Source organism: Mus caroli, chromosome 11 (genome assembly GCF_900094665.2).
Source record: "Mus caroli chromosome 11, CAROLI_EIJ_v1.1, whole genome shotgun sequence".
In the NCBI taxonomy this organism is placed as follows: Eukaryota; Metazoa; Chordata; class Mammalia; order Rodentia; family Muridae; genus Mus; species Mus caroli.
The window spans coordinates 92,017,804-92,041,552 of record NC_034580.1 but is presented as its reverse complement, the minus strand read 5'-3'; the positions used below and the strand labels follow the sequence as shown (position 1 = coordinate 92,041,552).

General features: G+C 48.4%; 1 protein-coding gene across 3 annotated transcripts; it reads right to left on the bottom strand.

The window, feature by feature from the left end:
- Positions 1–432: 432 nt before the first annotated feature.
- Positions 433–19,076, bottom strand: LOC110304337. 3 transcript variants are annotated; one of them, XR_003838093.1, is made up of 5 exons: positions 18,599–18,938; positions 8,663–8,814; positions 6,018–6,245; positions 5,551–5,680; positions 433–833 (listed from the first exon to the last, which is right to left on the bottom strand). XR_003838093.1 is itself a non-coding variant. In XM_029483934.1 (5 exons), exons 2-4 carry the CDS (start codon positions 18,813–18,815, stop codon positions 6,162–6,164), a joined length of 453 nt encoding a protein of 150 aa, XP_029339794.1. In that variant the 5' UTR covers positions 18,816–18,936; positions 19,034–19,076; the 3' UTR covers positions 4,966–5,680; positions 6,018–6,161. The 3 variants fall into 3 exon arrangements, 1 of the variants encoding a protein (XP_029339794.1); XR_003838094.1 differs by having other exon boundaries at positions 8,663–8,747; XM_029483934.1 differs by lacking the exon at positions 433–833 and adding an exon at positions 19,034–19,076 and having other exon boundaries at positions 4,966–5,680; positions 18,599–18,936.
- Between the last annotated feature and the right edge of the window lie 4,673 nt (positions 19,077–23,749).

The following is a 23,749-nucleotide window of genomic DNA, read 5'->3' as shown; positions in this document are numbered from 1 at the left end:
TAGAAAAGGTCCAAATACTGACATAGGAGGTAGCAAGTACAGAGGAGTCCCCGGCATCAGTCCGTTTCCCCCACCCGCCGCCTTCTCCCCTACAATCCTCTCGTGGAGATTACAAATAGTGCATTTTATTAGCAGCTAATCTGCGGCCCTGCGCAGGGACTCCCCCGAGGCCACGGGCTGGTTTCCTGGCGGCTCTCCCAGCTCTTGCCTCTACAGCTTCTGCCTGGGTGCAGGCGCCTCCCCCGGTGTGGTGCTCTGGGAGGCCCGGCCCCTAGACAGGCTTGGTTTCCTCGGGTTAGGTTTAAGGACAGATTTCTTGGCTATTCTCTGAGTCTGGACCGTTATTAGGCAGACTGCTCCGGGAGCCATGAACCCCCCCCCCCTCCTTAGCCTCCCCTTCTTTTAGAAAAAGTGGAACCGTTCTAACTTGGGGGTTATATATTTTTAGCCAGTACTCCTACTGCCCAGTGGAAGGCTGCGGATCACCTCCGAGATCACACACACAGTCCCGCCCGCTTGTCTTTCTAAATGAAGCCATCTCGTGTCATTACGTGTGAAATACGAGGGCGAAGCGCCATATTTCTTCACATTATGGCGATTTCAAAATGATTTTTTAAAGATCAATGCGGGCGCCCAGCCGGCCCCTTCAATTCCACCCACGCTCTTGGAGAGCGACAGCCCAGCAGATCCGGAACCAAACAGCGTGAAGATCTATTTTCCCCCCGTAGTATCCAAATGGGGAAACAAAAATCCGATGCAAATTCTTCTAAGTAGCGGTTGGACGCTTGGAAAAGTCAAGAGAGCTTCCCGGATCTGCCAGCAAGAAGCTGGGCCTGGAACGAATGAATCATAGTTAGGGCAGAGCACCTGTTCCTGCTTTGCTAGTCCTATGAAATCTGCCATCAGTTTTACCTGTAATAAATATAGTCTTCAGGCCAAAAAAAAAAAAAATCCCCTCCCCAGTCATAAATAACAGCGTTATGAAGCATGTCGAGGTGGGTATATGATTTTCTGTAGTATATAAATTAGGGCCCAAAAGGACATGTGAACTGTGGGCCGGGGCTCTTTTATTTATGGAAAAGTGATGGAGCAAGGCTGTTTTTAAAACCCAAGCTGTGTAGGCGCTGGGCTGTGCCCGCTGCCCTCCTGGTTCCCATTCCTCTCCCGGGCTTTGCTGCAGATTCTTCACAAGGAGAGAGAAGTCAAGGGCTGGTTTAGTTTAGAGAAAGGATCAGAGGAAGAACCTTTGGGCTCCTGGCTTGTGCCCTGTAAGAGGGAGATAATCCATTTAAATTCATATTTGTGGGTTATAGCTGCCTAGGGAGCCGTTCTTAATCCCTCATGGAATCACTGATGGGTGAAGAGGAGACCCAGGCCTCTTTTCTAAGTAAGAAGCAGTTTTTCTAAGTAAGAAGATACTGGGGGTTGCGGGAGGGGGGCACACAAGATTTGGGGAGCTTGCCTTCTCTGGAGAGGTGATTACAGAAGAGAATGAACTTTCCCCCTCATCCCTGGGGTGTATACCCCATCTCACCCCCTCCAGGGGAAGCCGCAGCAGCAGCAAGAAGTCTCACCCTTGTTGCAAGCTTTCCAGAAGGGATTGCTGCCTCAAACTTGAGCTCAGCTTCAACAGAGGCAAAGGACAAAATGGTCACCAGGGTGGGTGCCCCCTTGCTGAAATGCTTCGTGATCCCTGGAACCCCTCAAATCTTTTTCCCTTCCTAGGCAATGGTACCCACCATGCCAGAACAGAACACACAGAATTGTGGCCCCTAGGACCTACAGATACTTAACAAAAGTCACATTACAGTGGGGTCACTCTGTCCAGAGAGCAAAGCTACTCTGCAAGCCACCTCCAGTCCTAGAGAGAAAGAAAACCCCACATCCCCTAAAGCCCCTTGTCATGTCTTACACTGGAACTTTGGCTGAACACAGCTGGGGCTAGTGGCATGTAGTATGAAAACAAACAAACAAACAAACAAACAAAAACAGGAAGGCAAAACCTCTGGACCACACTGGGGCCCAGGGCAGCCAAAAAGAGAGGCTGCTGCTGACCACAACCAGCCGGGGTAAGTGCCTGCATTTTGGGAGAGTCTTTGGTGGGAGGTGGGGTGAGGGTGTCTCTGTCAGTAAGAAGAGAAAATCTAGGGATTGAAATGGGAGTACGGGGCGGGGGGAAATAAAGGAAAACTGAGAAAAGAGAAAATATTTTGTTTTTAGGTGATAAGCTACAGCTGATATTGAAGCCTGCCGGGTTTAAGCAGATGTATTTGACTTGCCTGTCTGTTTCAAACCAATATTTCTGTAAGGGAGTCTAGAGGTCAAATATGCTCTATTATATACCTTTATAGGATATACAATTATCTTTCCAACTGTAATACTAAATGTGTCGGGGCACAGGCATTTAAGATCTAATTGTTCATATGTGGTTATGTGTATATTCCCTGTGGATAATGAATGCTAACAGTGATTATGTCTTGTGTTTTTTTTTTTAAATATAACCCCAAAGCTCGTGTGAATATATTTTTTTAAAAAATCAATACACCTATAGGGAAGACAAAAACCTGGGTATTAATGTTTAAATTTTGGCTATACAATGTTAGCTGATGTGAATCTTGCCTCCTAACTTAGTATCCAAGCAAAATTCATACTACATCTTCAAACAAATGTGTGTGACTTAAAGCTGGATTCAATTACAGTGTCCTGCTGGAACATTTTAATGGACGATGAAACAAATACCTCCAACCGACCCAGAAAAGGTCATGGAATCTGGTGACTTTGTTATCCAGCCATGAAATCTTTTTACTTTTTACTTCGTATCTTCCCCCAGCCGGCAGAGACAGCATGCTCTATGTGACACTTATTTCATGGTATTGAAGGGGATAAGGGTGGCGATATTATTACTTGTATCTTGTACAAGGGTGAAGGGAAAGGAGCCGACTGGAGAGTGTGTCAGTCCTCAGGTGACTGTGAAGGTCATAATGCTGTGAAGGCCAAAACACTGCTGCTGCATACAACAACCTTGTTAAAGTCCCCAGGCACTGGAGACAATTCTTCTGAGCCCCAGGTTAGACTCCAGACCTACTCTGGGATACAGTGAGGTTTGAAGATACATGTTCCATTAGACACTGGAGGGGAAAAACAAGATCCCAGAACCCACGCCCTTTGTGCAAAATAATCTCCAAACAGGTATCAAGTTCTGTTCGCAGGGACTCAAGCCTGGGGGCTTCCACAACCCCAAGGAAGGGTCTTAATTGGAAAATAACGAAATCTTCTGTCATCCAGCATAGGATGTCAGAGGTCAGTGGCCCCATTGGACCTGAGGAATCTTCTTACCAACTCTCAGCCATCACAGATATCCAAGACAGTGGGAGGTGACTGAGTCCTTTGGGAGGAGGCATCAAGGAGACCAAACGGAGTGGGCAGTGGGCGGCAGGCAGAGCGGAAAGGGTTCTGAGCAGGTAGAAAGCTATTACATAATTGCTTCCATAAAACCTTTGGCTGTTGTAAAACTCTCTGCTTTCCAAAGACTTTATTTCCTCCTTTCTCTCTTAAATCCCCCTTTTTTCTTTTTTTCTTTTTTCTTTCTTTCTTTTTTATTTTTTTATAGCACTTTTCCTGGGAGGAGGTGGCCAGGGTGGGTGGGGAACCAAGGGAGGGAAGGTGGCCAGGCTTCTGTTGCCTGTTTGGGTTTCTAAGTAGTCCTCAAAGAAGCAAGGTAAGGCAGCAGGAACATTCCAGAGCCCCTTAGCCCACAGGAGAAGATAAGCAGATGTCATAGGACATTGTCTAAGGTCCTTTTTTTTTTTTTTTTAATCAGAGCAGTGAGTTGTAGAAAGACTGTGCTCTGCTCCGGGAGTGGGTCTCCCTGTGCTTTTTGCCATTGCAGAGGCCTCTTGTTCAATGCCCCCTCCCAACCCACCCATCCCCACCCCTGAATCTAAATCAGCCTGGCGCCGGAGTCCCATCCGGTCAGGGCCTCTTTCATGGGCCCCTTGCACATTTCCTCTGCCTCAAGCAGGGAACGGGTTTAGGAACAAAAGTTAGCCTATTTGTTGGCAAGTCCTTCTTCCACCAGCACTCCAAAGAACTTCTTTCCTGGGCACAGAGCCAGCAGCAGCCTTGAAGCGCTAGGGTCAGAGAGGACAAACTGCCTTACCCTGTCCAGACTCTAGTCCCACCATTACAGCAGGCTGTACATACTGAGTAACTTAGCAGTTTAGATTCCCCTGCTGGTTAGGCCCTTCTCCCAGAGGCTGGTGGTCCTCAGGCTTTGTGTGAACCCAGAGGCCAGCTCAGCTAGTGGGTAAAGAGCCAACTAGAATTTAGGAAAGGAAGGACTCCTCATACCCCTTTCTCTCTCTCTCTCTCTCTCTCTCTCTCTCTCTCTCTCTCTCTCTCTCTCTCACACACACACACACACACACACANTCTCTCTCTCTCTCTCTCTCTCTCTCTCTCTCTCTCTCTCTCTCTCTCTCACACACACACACACACACACACATACACACACACACACACACACAGAGAGGAAGCCCTTCCCACTAGGGGGCCCTAGAAGGAACCCTGACAACCTGAAGGCTGAGACTGCAAAGGGTCTTGATGTTTCTCTTTGGGATTTGGGACCTACTGGCTCCTTAGAGGAGCTTCAAACTTTGGCTGAGGTATAGCTCCCCCCCCCCCGCCCCATCCAAAGATTACAAAGACTCAGAGGACAACCACCTCCCCACCCCCACCCCCATGTAGCCCTGTTGGAAACCAATTCTGTGCAGAGACCTTTCAGGGAAGATCTGGCTGCAGACAGGAGCCTAAAACCCAAAGGCTTGAAGCCCTGACTGTTATCCTTGACTTTGCAGCAAAAGAGCTCAGCCCCTACATTGGCTTTGAGAGATAACAATATTCACATTTTATCCCCCTCTCTCCTCTCCTCTCCTCTCCTCTCCTCTCTCTCTGTCTACCTTCCTATCTATCTCTAAAAGGTGAAGAGACATCCTCAGGATTCCCCAGATTTCTTCTTGAGGGAACATCTTTGCTATTCTCAGTTGAGGACCCTCAAGCCTGTTTTATTATTTTGCAGGGGTAACTGACATACCAGTCCTGGAGAACCCTACGGAACTCCCCCGGCTAAGCAAGAAGCAGTAACTGCCATGAATCAGGTGGTTTGATGTCGTTGTGTTCAGAAAGCCAGGCCCAACAACATGAAACTACCTACTTCACTCAACAGTCCCGGTTCAAGCTCCCTGGCAGGTGAGGTCTCACTGGGGTACCCCCCACCCCCACCCTGTGAGCTAAAATGGCCACACAATTTACTTCCTCTGCTTAACTTGTTTACTTCGACTTTCTCCTAACAGAGTTCCGCTGCTAGTTAACCAGGAATTTAAGTACTGGACCCAGAAATCCAGAACTGACTTCAAGAATCCTGACCAAGGCTTAGACCTGGGCCTTTGTGAGATACCTACTTGGCCTCTCAGCACAGACCAGAGTTGGAGGGCTCCCCAGATGAAAAGGATTCTTAACTTCAAACTGCTAGGAAGATTCGCACACACTCACCATCTGGCCAGTCCCTGGGCTCCAGGGTTACCCAGACTCCCAGGCAGCTCTCAGATATCAAACCTTCCAACTCGAAGGCAACCCCAGCCTTGAGACAGGGGAGTAGACAGGAGAGTGGAGCCAAGTAGAACTGAGGAAAAAAATTGACGGAGAAAGTCAGGGTTAGAAGGCACCTTGAATTCTAGAGCACAAACAATAAAGCTGAAACAGTCACTCTGCTGCTGACATACGATAGGACTCTGGTTTCACAGCTGCTGGACAGCCCCAGGTAGGCCACTCTTTTCCGCATTTACAAAGAAGTGGAGATGTTGGGGGACCTGGCTGGGGAAAGGCAGAGAACAAGTTTGCTTTCTCTAGTCTGAGTACATCCTTGTCTCCCGCTCTCTTCCATCCCTACAAAGTCACTTCGCACATCCTCACAGGTTGTGGCTCAGTCACCACAACTATCAGAGGCCTCTTAGACTTACCTGAGCCTTTGAGGGAGAGTCGGTCGGAGCCGGCTCCCTCCCTCCCTGCTCCCGGAAAGCAAAGTGTCCGCTTGGCCACTGTGTGTCTCTGGCGTGGAAACTCGGAGGTATGGAGGGAGTCTGCCAGGCTGCCGGCTTCTCTTTTCAGGGTGTAAATCTTAGGGACCGGAAATACAATAAAACTTCACCGTGCTGATGAACTTCAAACAGTTTATATCCCCTCTTGTCCTGAAAAGAAACACGACCCGGGCGGGTATAAGGCAAGGAGAACAATTTACGAGGCTAGAGCTTGCAGACTCTGCCCGCGTGGAGAGAAGTCTCCCGGGTCTCGGTGCCTTTCTCTCTAGCTCCGTGGCCAGGACTAGAAGCCTGTGGACACCTAACCTGGGCCCCTAGAACCCAGAACCCAACCAAGGACTCTAGTTGCGGGGGGGGGGGCTCCTAGCAGCCTGCTAGGTAGAGCTGGGAGCCCTGCACTCCTCGCTACAAGCCCAGCTGATGTGCTATCTGCTTGTTGCGGGGGTTTAGGGTTTTCCGCTGCTCTCCGGCTTCCAGACCTTTGTCCTGCCCCACCCGTTTATTGCCAGGTACTTGTTAAAATAGGACAGGGGATAAGACTTGGAAAACTCTCAGGGCTTGAAGGGGGCTGAGCAGTGAGCCGCTCCAGAGGTGAACCCTGCGGGGATCTCCTTGTCCCGCGTACAAAGCACAAATGACAGCACAGTGGCGTTCCTTGTCCCCGAGTCTCACTGCTTGCTTCTCTCCCTTTCTTTTACAAGCTTCAAAACCAAATCAAAGCAACCAGTGGACCTCAAGTTGCCACTGCCTTCAGTCATGGGCAGTTTGCTCCCCCACCCCCTCCACAGTTTCGTGGAATCCGGATTTGTTCTACCAGAGCACTGCAGCGCAAAACTAATAGAAAAAAAAAATTCTCTTTCTCCGGGGACTCCAGAGAACCAGGAGCCATGATAGTGGCTTCTGACCCTCTTTGTGTACTCGAAGGAAGTACATGATTATGCGATTTAGGGGGACAGCAAAGGGATTCCCTGCACCCCAATTATTCATCACCAAGCTCCAAAGCTTCAGGTCTAAAATACACCCAAAAGGCTGAGATAATCTCAGGCTCAGCTCAGGTACTGGGCTGAGGCTCAGCTGCAGACCCAGGAGGGGTCCCTTGCCCCACAGACACACAGGTGCAGTGTCAACCTAGCCAACTCATCCCTCCCTCCAGGAAGTGTTGCCAAGTCTCCCTCCTCTGGAGATTAAAAAAATACAGATAGATTTTTTAAAGGGGTCTCAGAAAATACCAAGGTGTCTCCTATTAAAAAAAAAAAAAAAGCTGAATTGGCAGTCTCATTCTGCCAAAGATTGGCTAGGGGTGAGCAGTAGTGTCTTAGTCCACCCTGTGGGAGGACCTGGCACCAAGAGGGAAGAGCACCTGTGACAGGAAGTACCTTATGCCTACAGAATATTTATTTCCCAAAATGACATGGGGGAGCCCCTCCAGCTCTGCCCATCATGTATCCTCACTGTGTGCTCCCTCCTTTGGCCTTCATCATTATCCACTTCTATTGGAAACACTGTGGTGACACAGTGACACCTTCTATTAGCATTTTCCTCTAGAAGATATAGGAGAGGGAGGAAGAAGGACAGAGTGGTCCTCAGCTACTCAAAACTATTCTTTTTCTATCTCCAATAGAGTTGCCTGGTCAGGGACAGCCATGGCTCAAGATCAGTGTGCTGGCTCCCAGCCCACTGCTGGCCTGGTCTCTGTAGCTCCATGACTGGAGACAGGGGCTCCTTGGAAAACTGGAAGAGGCTACACCCTTAGCTCAGCAACCTTGTGTGCATACACACTCGCGTTCTCGGAGCGCGTGTTCTCGGAGGCTCTGCAGCTCCACAACTCAGGCATTTGATCTCAGTCTCAAAAAAGAAGCTTGCATGAACTTTAAGGACACCTCAACCCAGTTGGTCGGATGCCAAACTGTTTCCTTCCAAGGTCATCCTTATCTCAAAAATCAGCTTTCAAAGGCTCAGCACAAACTTCCCTGGGCAGGGCTACTGGTGTCTCCAAGTACCCCCTTGACTATTGCTGGGACACCGGTGGGAGGTTACTTAGTAAGTAAAGGCTATTTGGGCAATTTTTTCCTATCACTGCACACACACACCCAGATGTTTTCCAAATTCTTTTCCAGAACAGGTCCATCTCCAAATTATCTAGAAACCTCGTGATGGATCTATAAGAGAAAAGGGTAACTTTTCCATAGCCCCTTTCTTCGTGAAGTTAAAGCATCATCCTGGCACAGACTGGAGAAGGAGCTTAGGCTGAGCAATCTGGGTAGTGAGACGAACTAGCGCAGACCTAGACCCAGAATCTAAGATCCTTAAAAGAAACTGACATGTTGAGACTTTTCTTCCACCTAGTCGGTGTCACAAAGACAAATATTTCTTTGAGATCCCTGGTCCCTCTCTCTTCCTGGGGTTCATTATGAAGCAGAGAGGAGGCAAGTTTCTGATAAGTCAACGGTCCCAGAAACCAAGTCTCTGACCCAAGCAGGAATTTTGTTTTGTTTTGTTTAAGTCTGACACTGTGGCTTGGACAAGCAGCTCTGTGGTCGGTGAGCGAGACCGAGGACGCGACCGACCTCTAGGCGGCGCCCTGGCGTTGATTCAGCACGCAGCCAGATCCTCTGAAGCTCAGTGTCCAAAGCAGGGTGAAGAGACAGGTTCCTGCAGACGGACGCAATGGGTCTGGTTGGCTTGGAGCTGGCCGCCAGCGCGTCGCCTTTGGCGCCCTCTGCCAAGCAAGAGAAACAAGATTAAAGAGTGCTGTCTGCAAAAGGATTGGACAGCTAAGGAAGGCTCCAACCAGCCCCCACCGCTACTAGGGAGCCTTCCACAGCGGAGTCTCCTTTGATCTCCTCTGCAGCCCGCTGCAGCTCAGCGCCAGCATCTTTAACTCCCTCCCTCAACTAGAAAACGAAGTCTCCAAGGTCTGAAAAAAAAAAAAAATCAAGTAGTTAGCTCAAGATCTGAGCAAATATTAAAAATAATTGAGCAGGGATGGAAAAATCGCTCCAAAGCGAACGTTCTAGTTCAAATGATCACCATTCACGCCAACAAACGCGATGGCTTTCTTTTACCATAATTCATCCGGAACGACAACCTTTAAAGACAGTTTTTGTTGCAAATTTGGAGATTCCTGGGTTTTAGATTTGACACAATCCATAAGAACATTAGAAGTGAAGATAGAGGAAACTTAGATGGAGACAGAGCCAAGACAAACGCAAGGCAGGAGATGGCCAATTCCTTACCTTCCTAGCTGAGTGAGAGTGGACCAGAGCTTTAGGCCTTCGAAAGCCCAAAAGAAAAAGAACCATTGGATAGGGAAGTGAAGTTTAAAAACCGTGTGAAACTAAGAGGTGTTCCATATATGAATGTTTCATACACTCCAAAGCCAGAGGGCATTCTTGACCAGAACCAGTAATTGTATTATATTCTAGGTGGAGCAAAGACAGACTTTATTCGGAACTCTGGGCCCTTGAGCCTGAGCTGTTCAGGACCCGAGACGTGTGGGACAGCAGAAATCAAACCCTCTCTTCTCCTTTCTGGGTGACAGAGACACCATTTTTCTGGAACCATCTGCCTAAGACAGAGAGACCAGAGAATCCCAGCACAGAGGGAAAGGCAGAGAGGAGTGAGGGAGTCCTTGGACCAGGCATCAAGGAGCCAACTATGGGACAGACTGTGACACAGTGCCTGCCCGGGCCTCTGGTCCCAGAGGACGCACGTTTCCCAGCCGGGCACCATCTCTCACGGACGCCTAATTACCCAGCACACATCTGGAGCAGCTGCGCCCCATCCGGCCCCAGGCGCATTATTTCTCTCCAAACTCTACTTTCATTCCCAAGGCTGAGTCATAAAAGACTCTGGAGGCAGAATAAAGTCGGGTCTGTGTGTGTCAGCATTCCTGTGTGTGAGTGCGTGAGTGCGCGCGCGTCCACGTGCAGCGTCTGGCGTCTGTGCGTCTCACTGTGATTGCCCAATGGATTCACCAAAGTTAGGGGGGAAATGGAGCGACATCAGGCGAATTCAACTGCGAACATACTGTGGGCCTCATTATCCGCCCATTTCAAGGGAAAGCATTTGGGTCTTGGAATTAGCCAGTTAATTGCCTCCCTTCTTTGTTCATTCCAGGGCAGGGGAAACTATCTGCCTCTTAGTAAAGCATTCTATATTTCAAAACTTTAAGATATTCTCATCCTCCGTTTTATTTCCATCCTGTTATATCCTAAACCATTAGGATTTGCCAGGGCCTGCCTCTCTCTCTCTCTCTCTCTCTCTCTCTCTCTCTCTCTCTCTCTCTCTCTCTCTCTCTCCCCCTCTCTCTGACACACACTTCCTGATTGAAAAATATCTTCCTTTATACATCTGCGAAAAACAAAAACAAAAAAACCTGGATGTCTTAGATCTCAGGGTGGCTATAGTAATTCATGTACTGTGTGCCTAGAATTACGTATGATGCCTGCGCAGAGAACATTTAGTAAGTATTAACAGAGTAAGAAGACAGAGATAGGAGGAGGAGGAGGGGGAGGAGGAAGAAGGAGGAGGGAGGAGAGAAGAGAAGGAGGAAGTCTCCTTTGTTCTCAGAGAACCAGTCTAGGTTGGAGGGCAAGAGAGCCTCAGCCTGTATGTGTGTAATGTATTCTTTTGACTTAAAGCAGTGTCCATAAAAGTGAGGCCCTTTGAACCTCTTAGCCTGTAAACTATCTCTTCAATAAGGAACAACGAATTGGGGCAATTATCTGGCTCATTTCAGGTTCAAACTCCCTGTAGCCTGAAGTTTCTGGATCTCATGGGGTGGGTGGGGGAGTGGGGGTCTGCAGAGCTGGTTGTATAAGGGCTTCCAGGTGAGTCCTTTGCCTTGGCTGAGGTTGGGGAGAGGGTCTGCCATATAAAGTGAATGGGGGGAGGGGGATAGGTAAGCAGAAGCCTGAAGTGAAACAGAGCGTGTAAGAAATGACTGGAAAGAACTGGGTCTCGCACCTGCCAGGAAACCTTCCATATAGGTGGAGACTTTTGCCCAGTGGGGACTTTTTATTCCACATCAGAGGAACATTTTCTAAAACTCCTCCCCCCCCCCCCCCCCGCCCTTCATGCCCAGCACTGGGCTGAGTTCTGGGCCTCCGGTGGGAGCCACACTCCACCAGTTTGGCTGTGCTGACTTGGCAACCAGCAAGAGGTCTTGGCTCCTGGAAACAAGTCTAGGGATGTGTGAAAGGGGACAACCCTGCTGGGCAAGAACTTCTGGCCAATCACTGTGTGTCCTTTTCAGGGCCTAAGTAATGGCTGCAAAGGAGGAGCCAGAGGGTCTGGAGCACCCCCCCCCCATTGTCTGATGGAAAGAGGCCAACTCCATGGTGGGGACCATCCTTTGAGGGCGGGGTGGGGCAAAGAGGGGTGAAAAGATGACTAGAGGCTTCTGACCCTCAGTCGGAAGTTCCTGAAAACACCAATTAGCTCTCTTTAATTAGTAAAGTAGGGAGCAAATGGGTATATATTTCTTCTGCTCTGATTAAAAACATTTAGGTCAGGTTGTCACAGTCACGATTAGTCAGTTTAAGCTGTCCCAAGCAGAAAATTGATTATTTTTTTCTTTTCATTTTCAGGCAGGGGTTTAAATACTATTAGCTAGCTAGCCGTTGGTTCCTTGCCATAGAGCAGAGCTGTTGGGTTTGGCAGCTGAGAGGCAGGCCACTAACAAGGGTCAGGGTCCTACCTGCTCCAAGGCAGGATTGCTTGAAATGTACAGACAATGGAGAAGAGCCAGGAAGGGCATAGGTTACTCACAATAAGTGTGTACAAGAAAGTAGGTGATTTCCACACCCCATCATTTGTTTGAACATAGCCCTGGGGAGGGGACTCCTACTCTCAAGGTCCTGAAGAGGCCCAACTTTTTTTCTGGGGGTGGGGTGGGGATCTAAGTGGCTTGAGTATAGCTGGGGTAGGGTGCCAGGACAATTTTCCTAGCTAGAGAAGAGAAATACTCTTTTTGATGGGCTTGAAATAAGCCACAACAGAGGAAGACATTAAGGGAAAGTAGGGAGGTCCCCTGGGATCACCAGAGGTTGTCTGTTCTTCATGTCTCACAAACAGGATGATAAAGGGATTTAGAAGCAGGCTGGGGCTGTAGCCTCATGGCAGAGTGCTTGCATAAAATCCACAAGACTCCATGATCAATTTTCAGTACCAGAGGTGTGTGTGTGTGTGTGTGTGTGTGTGTGTGTGTGTTCTTTTCAAATCCTTCTCCTTTTAGTAAAGCTTGATGTTTCCCAACCTCAGTTCAAGGCCTCAGCCCCAGGCAGTTAAAGGCTCTGAGGAAACTCAGGGGACGGATCAGCACACTGACACAGACGAGCGTGGAGCGTGGATCAGCACACTGACACAGACTACATTACTGAGGATCCTGGTTTCCAGTTCAGGGTACCAGCTAGAGGACAGTTGGGGAAAGTCTTCTCTTTCCAGGAGTTCTCCTGGGGTTTTTGTTTGTTTGTGCTTTTGTTTTGTTTTGTTTGTTTGTTGTACCTAACAGGCTGCCTAAGCCCAGCCTCCATAGGAATTGGTCAGACTGCCAGACCAAGATCAACATTCTCCAGCAAAGCTTCCCGTACTGCTTCATGCTTGAGTCCCCTTGGTCCTAGGGAAGAAAGGCTAGCTCACACTGGGAGTCCAGACCCAGCTGCTGCTATCTCAGTGTTTCTTTCTTCTCTCTCTCTCTCTCTCTCTCTCTCTCTCTCTCTCTCTCTCTCTCTCTCTCCTCTCTCTTTTTCTCTCTGACAGAGATTCTGTGTAGCCGTGGCTGTCCTGGAACTCAGAGATCCAAATGGCTGGGCTGTTGTTTTGTTTTGTTTTTCCTCCAAGACTTTCACTATGTAGCTCTCTCTGCTTTCGAACTCACTCTGTAGAGCAGTCTGGGCTCTAACTCACAGAGATCCACTTTACTCTGCTTCCCAAGTCCTGTGATTAAGGATGTGGACTGCTATGCTCAGCCCTGAGTATTTTCAAAGGTGCAAGGTGGCCTGGCAAACATGAAACTACCAGCCAAAGGACAAGAAGTGAAATCTACATAAACTGACCAATATTTGGTTTCAGCGTTTTCCAGAGAGACTGGCCCCTTCCCTCAATCCAAATGGCCCTTAGTCTGGGAACTGAGTAGCACTAACCCCCCCCCGCCCCCCCGCAAGCTATGGGATTTAATGAAGACTACATAAAAAGGGATGGGATCATGTTTTGTTTTGTTTTGTTTTTATCAAATTTTAAAGTAACAGTGAGTGCCCCTAAAATGTTAAGAACCAGCCCCCTCTCCACCCCCTGCTGTTCATATACAAGCAACCAAAACTGAAAGAGAGAGCAGAGAGCGGTGAAACTTTGCTTGGAAAAACCAACTAAGGGGGCAGCCATGTGTACCACAAAGCCCTGTGGGTACTGTCACTGGCCTTCCCTAGAATACCCTGCGTCTCTCATGGGTGCTGCAAGCTCTGGGACAGAGGCAAAGCAACCTACAGCACACTAGTTTTTGCACACTTGCCTTATGATGAAAATGTGCCTACTGTAACCAAAGTTTTAGGGGTTTCTCCACCAGGACCTGAGCCCTCTGTGGCTACTGCCTTATCTTGAGCTGATCCACAGAGCAAATTTCTGAAACCATTTCTCCCCTGAAAAATGTCTTTTTCTTGAGGGTATATTTTGGTCTAGAGGAAATTTCAGCTTCGTCACTTTAGGGCTAGGTCTAAGGAGCCAAACTGGAGACTCTTGAGCCTAGACAGTCAGTGTGTGGTTACTTCTTGTGACCTCTTGAGTTATTTTGGTCTGTGACAGGTATGTAGAAGTAGGCATTTAGTTTTAGATACCTAGCAGTAATAAAACCTTCCCCGAGGGCGGTCAGAGAAAGAGAAAATAAAGGGGAAAACGCATCGCTGGACAAGAGGAGAAAGATTGAACGCTATGGACAGGTGGAGTGATCAAAACCCGGATGCTGAGAAGGGCCTAGAGGCCCGTCTGCAGTTCCAATCTTTACTCCGAGGTTAATGACCTCATCAGCGCCCCCACGTTCCAAACAGCCCCATTACAGTTCCTCGGGCTTCTTAATGTTCTTTAATTAATTGACCGTTTCTAGAAGATGGAAGTGTTCCTTTGCTGGGGACCTAGTGGGGTTTTGCAAGTGTTGTTAATGGTGGCAAGGGAGGTGGCATCTGAAAGAAGAACCCCAGAGCTGGGAAACGGGGCGGGTGCAGGGGAGTTGTGGCTCGGAGGAAGCAAGTAAATTGTTCTCCAAAGTGGAGAAATATTCCTCAGCTCAGGGATACAGAGACTCGCCCAGAGGATGCTCACTCGGTAAAAACCGAGGAAGCCTGTCGAGGCGGCGGCCCTGATTCTCAAGACCGTTGGCTCCTAAGCACTGAGGTCCCACTTGGCAGTAAATCAGAGTTTCTAGTATGCTAGTATGCGTGGGGTCTGAACAGAGCCTCTCCATACACCTGCCATCTCCTCTGATCCCAGAGGGTGGGGATTGAGGTCGGTCCGCAGGCCCTTGGCATTGCAGTTTGAGGATAGCATCTGTGTAATTGCGACGTCCCTTTACCCCTTCAATGCGACTTCCCAATGGCAGCTAGTTTCCAGCTCCACGCTGCTAGCGCTCTGGGTTAATCTCTCTCGGGCTTCCAGAGTCTCTGGAGGTAGCCGACTCAGCACAAATCTAAGGTGCTCCTACCCAAGCTCTCTCCCGCCTCTTTGAATCTGCGGCTCACAGTCTGGGCCACCTCTCCGTCTAGCGGCCTTCCTGTTTTGTTTCCCCCACCATCACCGCCACAGCTGGAGGGACCAACGGATCGCACCGTAACTTAACCCAACGTCCAACGTGAAATTGCCTAAGGTACCAAGCTCCATTTTAGTGCCATGGAGGGGCGGGGACGCACTAGGGACATGCGAATCCATTATGCACCCTTGCTAACAGCCAGGAGTCCGAGAAGGAGTTGGAGAAAAGACGCAGAGACCTCTTTTCCCTTCAATAACTTAACTCCAGAGATACCTGGTCCCACCAGAAGCCAAAGAAGTGAAGATTAAAAAAGAGACTTCTCATCCCGAGAAGGCCCAGAAGAGGGACCTCTGATCCCCCTGGCTTACCTTGGAGCCCAGGAGCTCCGGTCCCTGGGCTAAGGAAGGATCGGACTAGAGAAGAGTTAAAGACAGAAATCGGATCGCTCTCCCTTTTAATTGTCTTTAAAAAGTGAAGTATGTAGCCATTGACTTCTCTCTCCACGAAGGAGTTTCCTAGAATCCGATCAGTCCTCAGCAAACACTCTGGCTACAACTCAAGGTGTAACTTTTGAGAGACTTTTTTTTTTTTTTTTTTTTTTTTTTNAACAAGACTTTAGGAGCTAGGCTTCTGAAGCCCATGCTGGCTCGGACCTATTTTTCTGTGGTCATTACCACCTGATATCTAGGCATTTTAGACTAAAGCCCCTTCTTTCTCCACTTTAGGTTAGACTCAGACTTCAACAGGTGTCCGGATGTGTTTCAAAAGAGGAGTAGGGGGACAGGGCAGGAGAGACTTAGCGGGGGGGGGGGGGGGGCTCCAAACCAGTGAACAGCTGTGGGGGCACTTTGGTTAATTATCCAGCTTTCCTCCCAATAACTGTGGCCAGGGAGAGGGAGGGAAAGGGGAAGAACAGGAAGTGGGCTAACGATTGCCACTTGACATCTTCCTGAGAAAGAAGACCTTGGAATTCCAGACCCAAGTTTCTGGCCCCGGGTGCCTTTGCCCTTTGATTACATTCCGCATTGAGGAGAAACACAGTACCAACTGGTGTTTTTAAAGGTGAAGGTTGACCTGGTTCAGCGCAGAAATCTCAGTGAAAGTGGGGGGGGGGTAGTGAAGATCTACAGTCATTAACCACGTGTGGCCTCATTTCCAGACACAAACCGCCCCCAGCAATTCGGAGAGGTGGCCTTAAACTGAAGTTCAAGGAATCAGAAAGCCTCAGACATGGGGGGCGCGGGAGAAAAAAAGAGAAAGAGAAAGAGCGAAAGCTTTATGTCATTTTTCCGGAGAAAGTCTGGGTTGGAAGCAAGAAAAAGAGGCGCGGGATGAGAAGCAAGAGGTTCAAGCCCTGCTCTTTAGTTCCCTAGACTCCTCTGAAGCTCAAGTTGGCCCCCTTTACATTGCCAAGCTGAGTGGAAAGTTACAGGGCAGCCAAAGAGAACTGTTTTTAACCCATTGCTCTTGAGGTGTCTGTGCGAGTAAGCAGATTGTAAGTGTGGATATATATTCTTCGTTGTTTATGATTTATGGATCAAAGTGGGTTTGGGGATCGAGAACCATTTGGACAGCTAAGCAGGACAAACATGTCGGTCCCCCCAGACCTTGGTCTCATTTCCAAATTCTTTCCAAAGATCCTCAACCCCCTCCCCCCAACCCTCCCCCTGGATTCCTTTCTCTGTCTGCCTGGGTCTCTTGCCCAAACTGTAGGTGTCCTCTCACCTGAATACCTACATTTTTTTTTCTTCTCCCAAAAACTATGATCCTTATTCCTCTTGGGGAAGAGGGTACCACTGGACCTTGAAAGGAGTTTAGACTCAAAAACCATCTAAGTCTGGGAGGGCAGTGATTACTTGGATGCCTGTGACATCTCTCCATCTCTCCTCCGCTGCTGCCTGCATGGGGCACATATTCCTCCCTTTCCCTCTTTAACCTTTCTCACCAAACCAGGAAAGACCATGAATTTTCAGTTCCTCTATATTTGGAGAGAAGCATACCAAATCTGGGAATGAGGGAAAGATGGAAGGAAGAGAAAATTTTCAAGAGGAAGATTACCATAGATTATTAACAAACAAACAAACAAACAAAAAACACCTCCTGAATTCAACAATTCTACAGCATCTGAGAACAAATGTTTTACTCCAAGGAGGAACGTCTGATACAGGGTTCCAGCGTCCCATGCCCCCTTATATGAGATCCTCATGCGTGCATGCTTGCGTTCATGTGCATGTGTGCGTGCGTGCGTGCGTGTGTGTGTGTGTGTGTGTGTGTGTGTGTGTGTGTGTGTTGGAGTGGGAGGCCCCTGAGAGTGGGGAGCCAAGAGCAATGTAATTGAAATGAAGGAGGCTTCTTTGATCTCTGGTGGCTGCCTCTCTGCACTTGTAACCAAGTGCAATTGGTCCCAGGGTCCCAGGAACATTTGGAAAGAATATTCTCTCAGGGAAAGCCCCAGTCTCTCTTTCCCCAAAAGAGTAAGCTAAGTGTATCCAGACACAGGAACTTGGCCCTCAGGAAGCTGAGATCCTCCAATATGGGTCTCCTCAATTCTATCTCTTCTGGAAAGCCCAGACCTGGGCAGCATGCTACCATATGTGAACTACACTGCAGACTGTCTTATTTGAAATGGGGAGAAGGGAGGTTCCCAGGCAAACAACGCTATTTTTGTTACTTAGCACAGATGTAATTGGGAGCGTGTGACTTTATGTCTCTGTGGCATGCTTGGGCAAATCCTCACTGATGCTCACTGACTAGTTTGCTGTCTTACGGAATTTGGAATTCCTAAGGCCTTCGTGTTCAATGACTCCTCAGAGACTCCACAAAACCCACGGGTGCGTGGCCTCTCTGTGCTTACTCTCTCTCTCTCTACATGCCTTTTCAAACCTCGCATGGTTTTGGTATCTCCAGAAACCACACCTATAGATTTCAATTCCCCCCCCCCCACCTCCGGACCCTGTGCACACTCCCGCAAACGACAGGCCCTTCTACAAAAACCCGCACTCACACATAGCGTTTCTGTGGATGTGAGTTTCGAGTAAGATGGCGGCGTCTAGATCCCTCAGTCGGATGCATGCTCTCCTTGGCAAGAGGCAACCCCGAGTCTCATCAAAACCCGCAATTTAGAGGGTAAGGGACCTGGATTTTTTTTTTCACAGTCTCTCAAAGACAAAAGAAGAACCCAGTGTTCTTCATTCTTTCTCCATTCATTGGGGGGTTGGGGGGCAGCTACAGAGCAAAGAGCGCGGTGCACATTGGTTCTGCACCTGGGGCTCTCCTCTGGACCCACCCAGACAGAAGTGCTTAATTTTTTTGTCGGGAAAGGAATGGCCACTTTTCTCTTCAGAAAAAAAGAGAGAACCACCAGGGAGGCTATTTAGGGCAGATCACCTCTTTTGCCTTAGGTCCTATTGCAGTCTAGGCTTGTGAGCAGGAAGAACTGGAGATGGAAATGCGATGGGACAAGGGGAGGGGACCCTGAGCCCGTACCACCGCGTTGGAGTGGAGCAGTTGAGCCAGAGATATTGGGGAGGGAGGTCGGCGCGTCCGCGTCCTTGAATTCTCAACCAGAAACCTAGGTCGGTCTGGAGCTCAAGGTTAAGCTGGTGGCCGCAATGCCGCTCTCGCTTGCTCGGCTCGGTCACCCTAAGTCGGTGATCGAAGCTCATGCCACCAGGTCTCAAGGCCGCGGGGAGCCTCTCCACTCTTGATCCTCCTCGGCGCAATCCTACCCAAGATGAGCTCAAGGGCGGGAGACCGTATCACCTACCTCTTGGAACCTCTCTGTCCTCCATCGGTTGGGAGATCCTGAAGTGTCTTGGGACCAAATTGGCGGTCACCGGGGAATCGGCCACCGCCTCCACGCTTTGAGGCCTCGTGAACAGTGAGTGTCTGGTGTGGTGGCGCCGAAGGCGCTTGGAGGATCTGGAGAACTCTGCGTCTCCCTGGCGCCGCCGGTGGGTGCGGGGCGCGGCCGCGTGGATCATCCCGGAGCCTCCTTCCCGGGAGCAATCTTACCAGCCTACACCGCCTTGGGCGCCGTCGGATCAGTAGGTAGCGGGGAGGTGCCAGGGACAGGCCAGAGCCAGCTGGAAAACCCAGTGATGGCTAGGAGGAAGAAAAGAAGACGGGGTGTGTGTGTGTGTGTGTGTGAGAGAGAGAGAGAGAGAGAGAGAGAGAGAGAGAGAGAGAGAGAGAAACTGACTATTACAGACAAGGGAGAAGTAGATTCAAGTTAGTTCCGGAAGAAATTGCCAAGTGCAGAAATGGACAAATTAGACAAAAGAAAACAGCAGAGTCCGGGACACAAGGAAACCTCAGGCGGGGCGGGCGTCTGAAGCCAGCGACAAGTTGTCCTTGGGAGTTGGGAATGTGAGAGGGAGGGGCGAGGCCCAAAGAGCCCAAGAACGGAAGAAAGCCTGCAGACCTTGGGCGGGAGGCTACCGATTCCCCTTTAGGACAGACTGGGCGAGCAGAGCCCTCCTCCACCCCTCCCCCTCCGGCCTGTTGCAGCCCACCTCCAACCCTCTCAATTTCCCGCGCTCCACGCAGACACACCAGCACCAGGCTGGAGGTTGTGGGCCACCTGCTTACTTATGAAAATTACTTTCTTCCAGGGTCCTAAGTCACTTTTCTTTTTCTTTTTTCCTACTGAATAAACAGCCTAAGTGGATCCGGAGGAAACGACCTTGACCAAGGTCACAGAGAGAGCCTGGGCTCCGAAGACTTCTTTGAGTTTTAGCCCTGGAATTCTGAACCTTTTAAATTTTTCTCTTTGAAGCCCAAACTTATCTGGCTCCAACTTATCTGTATTTAGCCTGAGTTTCAGACTCCCAACGCCTAGCAGCCAGGGTTATAAGGAACCACCCACCTCTCCCGATTTCACAGTTTCTTTCTTCCTTTCCTGCATTCCTTCCTTCCTTTTTCCCTCCTCCTCCTTCCCCACTCCTCCTCCTTCTCCTCTTCCTCAAATAGCCGAGGCTAGACTGGAACTCTGTAGCTGAAGATGACATCAGATCTTCCACAGATCTCTGACTTCCATCCTCACCAGCATGGGACTCTAGGACCCAGTCTAGCCTCTTCATGCCAGCCTTTGCCTAGGAGGCCAGTAAGGGTGTGTCTTCACTCTGTATTCCAGGCCTGGCTCCACACTTTCTGCCCCATCCCTACTTCTTTACATGGGACTCTCACATTGTAGCCCAGGTTGGCCTGACCTGAAATTAACCATGTAACCCACAATGACCATGAACTCCAGACAATTCTTCTTTCTCAGTCCCAACTGCTGGGATTACAATTATGATCCACCACCCCTAGCTCTCTTCTCTTTGGGTCTCAGTTTCTGCATCCGTAAAATGGAAACAAGTTGAGTAGCGTGTTTTGCATTTATGACCATCTTTTTCTATAACTATTTATTTTTATGTTATGAGCATTGGTTATGCACACAATCTGTGTAAGGGTGTCAGGTCCCCTATAACTAGAGTTACAGACAGTCATGAGCCACCATATGGGTGCTGGGAATTGAACCCAGGTCCTCTGAAAAAAACAGTGGAGCCATGTCTCCAGCCCTCACATGTATGGCCATCTTAAATTGCTGAAGAAATGGCACGTCAAAGTGGCAATTTATAAGAAATAGGGGCTGGGGGGTGTGTGGCTAAGTCTCAGGGTGCTTACCTAGCACACATGTGGCCCTTGCTTGGTTTGATTTTTTTTTTTTTTTAAAGGACAAGGTAAAATTTTGCTTCTGTGAATCTGCCTACGTTTACCTTTTCTTTTCAGTACTTTTTATTGCTAGATAGTTCACACACATTAAAGGACATTGTGCATGTTGTGACCCGGATCCAAATGCCTACAGCCTACCAAAAGGTGCACCTGTGGTTCCTTCCAGTCAGCAACCACCCACTCGGTACCTACCCTTCAAGTAAAGGACGTCCTGTCTTCTGTCATCTTAGATTAGTGTCCTCTCTTCCTTGGACTTCACAGAAATGACATTGTGAGTTTGTTTTATGTTGGCTTCATCTGCTTAGTATGGGAAGTGAGGCTAATCCACATATGGCTGTAGTCTACAGTAAATACGCTCATTTTACTGCTATGCTGTATTCTGTTGTAAGACTACATCACAATGAATTTACTCATCAGGTCTTGATGAACTTTTGAGTTATTCTCAGTTTTAGACTGTTATGAAAAAAATCTGCTTTGAATAATCTTGTCTCTGTGTGTTTGGGTTTTTGTTTTGTTTTGTTTTGGGGACAGTTTCTCTATGTAGCTTTGACTGTCCTGGAACTCACTCTGTAGACCAGGCTAGCCTCAGACTCACAGAGATCCACCTGCCTCTGCCTTCTGAGTGCTGTGATTAAAAGTGTGTGCCACCACTGCCTGGCAGTCCCTGTTTTAAAAATTGTTTTGTGTGTATGGGTATTTTGCTTACATATATGTCTAAGCACTGTGTAGATGCCTGGTGTCCACAGGGGTCAGAAGAGGGCTTTAAGATCCCCTGGGTTGGGTCTGGAGAGGTGGCTCAGCAGTTAAGAGCATTGACTGCTCTTCTGAAGGTCCTGAGTTCAAATCCCAGCATCCACATGGTGACTCACAACCATCTGTAATGAGATCTGACAGCCTCTTCTGGTGTGTCTGAAGATAACTACAGTGTACTTAGATATATTAATAAATAAATCTTTTAAAAAATATTCCCTGGATTGGAGTTATAGACTGTTGTGAACCACCCTGTGGGTGCTAAGGATCAAGCCCAGGTTCTCTGGAAGAGCAACCAATGCTCGTAACCACTGCATCATCTCACCATCTCTCTGTCTACGTGTTCTGATGGATACCTGCACTTAGAGACCAGAGTGGTGTGTTGGGTTACAAGGCAGGGGCGTCATCCTTGATAGGAACTCACGGTTTTCTGAAGTTGTTGCCCAAGATTGTTTTAGTTCATTGGAGGGTTGTGGTAAAATACAACAGAAATTGCCCTGAGGAGGCTGAAGAGAAAGAAAGCTCACTTAGTAAAAAAAATACTTACTGCCCAAGCTTTAAGGACATGAGTTCAGACCCTCTGTAAAAAGCTTGAGCAGTTTATGTCTAGAATCCTAGCACTAAGAAGCCAGAGAGAGGCAAATCCCTAGGGCTCTCTGGCCAGTCAGTCTAGCAAAATCAATAAAGCTTCAGGTTTAGTGAGAGACCCTGTCCCAAAAACTAAGGTGAAGAGCAAATTTAGGAAGGTGTTTAACATCAACCTCTGGTCTCAACCAACAGAAGCCCACACATGTACACACACACACACACACACACACACAGAGAGAGAGAGAGAGAGAGAGAGAGAGAGAGAGAGAGCATACACACGCAAAAATTAGTCTTTAAATATTTTTTAGATTCATTTATTTACTTTTATATGTATTGGTGTTTTTGCATCCCTGATGTCCTCAGAGGTCAGAAGAGAGTATGGGATGCCCTAGAACCAGAGTTACAGATGGTTATGAGCCACTATGTGGGTACTAGTAATGAAACCCTGGTTCTCTGTAAGAACAAGCCTGAACCACCTGGTGTGGGTGCTGGGATTCAAACGTGGGACCTCTGAATGAGCAGCAGACTTTCTTAACCATGGGCCCACCTCTCCATTCCTAAATATTTTTAATTGTCTAGTTCAGCAATGTTAAGTACAGGTGAGTGCTCGTGGTCTCTAGAAGTCTTTCATCGGGCAAAACAGAGTGCTGGGTTGTGAATCACCAGGCCAAGTCTGTGTGATTCTGGGATTTAATTTTTCTAGTATAAGTACTTAATGCCAATGTCCCTGCAAATATCCACACATACTGGTATGTTATAGTATTAAATTTTACTCAGATCATATGTGCTAGGCAAGCGCGCTATACTCTAGGTTATATCCCCAGTCTCCCAAACCTTTTTGAAAAGATCAATAAAAATAGATAAGCATTCTTAGGCAAAATGAACAGGTCAGAGAGAAGGAATCCAAATTATCTTTAGTAAAAACTGTTCACATAGCCAGATGTATATGTGAATGTGTTCATTTCATGGATGCAAGCATGAATATGTGCCTGCTTGGGTGGAGGCCAGATGTCAATTTGGAGCATGTGCTGTTGTTGTTGTTGTTGTTTTTAGGACAGAACTTCTCATTGAACCTCAAGTTTGCTGATTTACCTAGGCAGGCTGGCCAGCAAGCCCCAGGGGTCCTCCAGGGGTTCTGAACTTGTGTTTGTGAGGGGAGCTCAGGGGAGCCAACTCCCAGCCCTGTGGGTAGATTTGTTGGAAGACATGATGTCCCAAAGGCCACCTAAGAGGAGATCTCATGGAGTTGTGTCAAGTTGACACATAAAACCAGCCAGTACAATTGACCCCTTGTCAACTTGACACACAGACACATCACTAGTAAGCCTCAACCCTTAGTTCTTATTCATCCCCAAGATCTAAACAACTTTAAAAGTCCCACAGTCTTTACATATTAAAAGTTCAATCCCTTTGAAATGTCCAATATCTTTTAAAATTCAAAGTCTCTTAACTGTGGGCTCCACTAAAATATTTTCTTCCTTCAAGAGAGAAGAATATCATAGCACAGTCACAATCAAAAGCAAAAATTAAATTCCAACTGTCCAATGTCTGGGATCCAAATCACAATCTTCTGGGCTCTTCCAAGGGCTTGGGTCACTTCTCCAGCCCTGTCCTTTGTAGGTCACAGCTTGTCTTCTAGGCTCCAGCTGCCCGTACTCCACTGCTGCTGCTGTTCTTGGTAGTCATCTCATGGTCCTGGCATCTCCAAAACACTGCATGACCCCTTCAGTCCTGGGCCATCAATTGCAACTGAGGCTGCACCTTCACCAATGGCCTTTCATGGCCTCTCACAGTTACAAGCCTCAGTCACTCTTCATGATCCCTTCATGCCTTCAAAACCAGTACCACCTGGGTGACTCTTACA

Excerpts from the sequence above, each read along its gene's own strand:
- LOC110304337 (XM_029483934.1), bottom strand. The coding sequence starts at position 18,815 with ATGATCCACGCGGCCGCGCCCCGCACCCACCGGCGGCGCCAGGGAGAC. Across the intron at positions 8,815-18,598 it reads GGACAGAGAGGTTCCAAGAG|AGGGCGCCAAAGGCGACGCG; the intron begins GTAGGTGATACG and ends CTTGCTTGGCAG. Across the intron at positions 6,246-8,662 it reads CGCCAGGGCGCCGCCTAGAG|GACAAGAGGGGATATAAACT; the intron begins GTCGGTCGCGTC and ends GTTTCTTTTCAG.